Source organism: Austrofundulus limnaeus, unplaced genomic scaffold (assembly GCF_001266775.1).
Source record: "Austrofundulus limnaeus strain Quisiro unplaced genomic scaffold, Austrofundulus_limnaeus-1.0 Scaffold358, whole genome shotgun sequence".
Classification (NCBI taxonomy): domain Eukaryota; kingdom Metazoa; phylum Chordata; class Actinopteri; order Cyprinodontiformes; family Rivulidae; genus Austrofundulus; species Austrofundulus limnaeus.
In genome coordinates, this window is record NW_013952760.1 from 518,297 (window position 1) to 522,343 (window position 4,047).

The 4,047-nt window shown below is 44.5% G+C and overlaps 1 protein-coding gene across 1 annotated transcript in view; it reads left to right on the forward strand.

Annotated features, from left to right (window-relative positions):
* The window catches only part of LOC106528108 (integrin alpha-3), a gene marked incomplete at its 5' end in the record, with an annotated part of 24,548 nt that overhangs the window by 11,827 nt on the left and 8,674 nt on the right, over window positions 1-4,047 (forward strand). Inside the window, 4 exon segments of the mRNA XM_014023189.1 lie at window positions 684-820; window positions 2,773-2,916; window positions 3,388-3,485; window positions 3,685-3,853. Of these exon segments, the coding sequence (XP_013878643.1) occupies window positions 684-820; window positions 2,773-2,916; window positions 3,388-3,485; window positions 3,685-3,853 (548 nt within the window).

The following is a 4,047-nucleotide window of genomic DNA, read 5'->3' on the forward strand; positions in this document are numbered from 1 at the left end:
TCTGACCAGAATCCAGGGGTTCCGGGTCATTATTCTGACCAATTGGAGTCCAGGTGTTCTGGGTCATTAATATGACCAATCAGAGTCCAGATGTTCTGAGTCATTAATCTGACCAATCAGAGTCCAGATGTTCTGAGTCATTAATCTGACCAATCAGAGTCCAGGGGTTCTGAGTCATTAATCTGACCAGAATCCAGGGGTTCCGGGTCATTATTCTGACCAATTGGAGTCCAGGTGTTCTGGGTCATTAATATGACCAATCAGAGTCCAGATGTTCTGAGTCATTAATCTGACCAATCAGAGTCCAGATGTTCTGAGTCATTAATCTGACCAATCAGAGTCCAGGGGTTCTGGGTCAAAGGTTAACCAACACATCTGCTGAATTAAATTCAGATCAGTCAGTACTGAGGTTGTTTTTGTTCACAGTATTTTGTTGAAGCAGTAGAATAATTTGTTTTAATGCGTCCTACAAACATCCTGAGGAGTTCCTCAGGGAGTGATTGTTGTCTCTCTTCCATTTCACAGTGAAATGATTTCTGACAGCTGAACCAAATGTTTTGGAAACTAGAGATTTTTTTCTTCTCTTGAAAGAATCAGTGATTAAACTCAGCTGAAGCTACGTGTTGCTGTCTTTAAACCTTTGTATGTTTCATGTATGGACGCTGTTTGTCTCCGTCCCTCAGCCGTCCACTTCACCGTGACCGCTGATGTCACCAGCCTCAAGCCCCGCCTCTATTTCCATGACCAGGGAAACACTGTGTACTCCAGTTTCCTGTCGTTGCCCAAAAGGAAGTGTGAAACTCTGAGAGTGGGAATTCAGGTGAGTCACAAACATGCAGAGCGCCACCTGCTGGCTGCTGACGTAACTGCAGGCACACCATCCTCACGATAGATAGATGGATGGATGGATGGATGGATAGTGGGTTTTTTTAGGGACACCTAGTGTCCACGAGGAGAACTGCAACAGCACTGCAGTAATTGTGCTTCACCCAGTTTCATGGACATAAACTAATCTTACATATTGTTAGTACAGTAGAAAATACGTTTTGCTGGTGGTAGATTTATTTATTGATTTTTGTTTGTTTATTATTGTGAGTTAAGTTTTATAAAAATGTAAATTTTAAACAAAGCATGTTTCAAAGACTGACAGAATCATTTATTCGCTTTGTTGTGGTGTTATACTGAATCTCACTTTGTTGAAAAAACATATTGAATCATATTATAAAAGGCTAAATCGGATCACGATTAAAGGTTGAAGTGCATCTTAATTATAAGCTGAATCGGATCGCAATTGAAGAATAAATTGGATCGTGATTAAAGGCTGAATCGGATCATGATGAAAGGCTGAATCAGATTGCAATTAAAAGATAAATTGTATCTTAAAGGCTGAATCAGACTGTGATTAGAGGATGAATCGGATCATAAATAAAGGATGAATCAGATCGTAATTAAAAGATGTATTGGATTGTAAATAAAGGCTGAATCGACTCGTGATTGAAGGATGAATTCGATTGTAATTAATAGATGAATTGGATCTTAATTAAAGGCTGAATCAGATTGTGATTGAAGGATGTATTGGATCGTGACTAAAGGATGAATCGAATCGTGATTATAGGATGAATCAGATTGCAATTAAAAGATAAATTGTATCTTAAAGGCTGAATCAGACTGTGATTAGAGGATGAATCAGATCACAAATAAAGGATGAATCAGATCGTAATTAAAGGATGAATTGGATCGTGATTAGAGGATGAATCGGATCATAAATAAAGGATAAATCGGATCACGATTAAAGGAAGAATCAGATCATAATTAAAAATGAATTGGATCGTAATTAAAGGCTGAATAGGATTGTGATTGAAGGATGCATTGGATCATGATTAGAGGATGAATTGGATCATGATTAGAGGATGAATTGGATCATGATTAGAGGATGAATTGGATCATGATTAGAGGATGAATCAGATCCGGTTGGCTTTTCGCTGCTCGTGAATCAGTCGACTCGTTGAGGTACATATGGTACCATCCACAGAACAGAGATGAACAACCTTGAAGTATTAAATCTTTATTTGTTGTTCATCAGAACCTCTGGTGGGGAGGTGCCGTCAGAGGTTCTGTAGAGTTTGTGTTTGAATCAGGAAACCTCTGATTACAGTGGATCAAAGGAAGTTCTGCTGGCTCAGATAAATCTGACTGATTGTGATGAGACGTTAATCAGTCTGCTGGTGACCGACACATCCTGAAAACAGATCCACTTTCAACAGTTTTTGATGTGGCTTCAGGTCCCTGCAGAGACCGGGTGCAGAGCGGACCAGTTTCAGGGTGGACTTCAGGTCCCTGCAGAGACCGGGTGCAGAGCGGACCAGTTTCAGGGTGGACTTCAGGTCCCTGCAGAGACCGGGTGCAGATGGACCAGTTTCAGGGTGGACTTTATCTGTAGCTGCAGGTAAACGAGTTTCTCTGGTGGTTGAGGTAAAAATAACGAACACCGTGTATCCCTCACCTCTTCTCCTGCTTTGATGTTCTGGACGACTGGTTCTGACTCACGAGGCCCGATGTGTTTCAGAACACCACACTGGGCCGGCTGTTTGAAGCTGGTTATGGGTCAGAACCGTTAATCCTGTTGATTTCACATTCCTGCTGGTAATCTCCAGCATCATGTCCTGTTTTCRGCTCCACTTCTTCCCGCAGACAATCCTGCAGCCGCCTGATGAGCTGACGGGTCCGACATGAGAAGAACCGCTCAGGTTCTGTTCTTTATCTGTTCCACAGAGAGCCATCCAGAACAAAGTGGAACCTCTGGTGTTCTCCCTGAACGCGTCGCTGTGGGAGAAGCTGCCGGAGAAACGAGACGACGTTCAAGACCTGAGACACCTCCCTGTTCTCAACCGGACTCCACGGCCCGTCAGAACCCAGGTCAGAACCCAGGAGAGCTTCAACAGACAGGAGGCAGACTTCTCAATCAGAACACATCAGAACCAACAAGAACCACTAATATCAAATCAGACAGATGTGATTCTTTAGTCAGAACCCAACAGAACTCAAAGGGGTAAGAATGCATCAGAACCACGGTCTAACTGGGTCAGAAGGGTCAGAATCTGGCCCGAATAAACAAAGAAAGGGAACATGGTACCATTCAGTGTGAGCTTGTTAGAGATCTGAGGTCAAACCCAAACAGAACCCTTTAGAACCTAAACCAGAACCTGAACAGGACCAGCTTTTTTGAAAAGAGCCTGAGTTATTGGTACCTGACTAGAAATCGGATCAGAACTGAGAGGAACCCAGTTTGGAACTAAAGACAGAAAACTGAAACCTTGTGTCACAGAACATTAGAACCCACACAGAACCGGTCCAAACCTCTGACTCTACTTTCTTCCTAACCCTCAGATCCACATCCAGAAGGCCTGTGGTTCTGATAACCGCTGTCATAGTAACCTTCAGATGTCGGCCCGGTTCATGGATGAGAACCAGAAACCGTTTAGCAGGTGAGACCCAGCAGGGACCGAAGCCCAGTCCCCACGGTGATGCNTGTGTGTGTGTGTGTGTGTGTGCTGGGGGTGGGAATGATGCTGCTCTCTCTGTGCATCTATAAACCCAACTTTACACCAGCTCTTTGCCAGCAGTGTGTGTGTGTGTGTGTGTGTGTGTGTGTGTGTGTGTGTGTGTGTGTGTGTGTGTGTTCAGGCTGAACGGGGACCCGGTCTTGGACTACAGCAGCACGGTCCGGTGGTTACTTCTGGAAGTGAACGTCACCAACACACAATCAGAGGAGCGGCTCGCTGAGGACGCTCACAACACCGTTTTAAACATCAGCGTCCCACCAGAGCTGACGTTCTCCAGAGTCACACCAAAGGTTCTGTGACCATGTTCTGGTGTTCCAGGTACCAGGTCCAGGTGTTAGGTCCAGGTGTCAGGATGTCAGGTCCAGGTGTCAGGATGTCAGGTCCAGGTGTCAGGTCCAGATGTCAGGATGTCAGGTCCAGGTGTCAGGATGTCAGGTCCAGGTGTCAGGATGTCAGGTCCAGGTGTCAGGTCCAGATGTCAGGA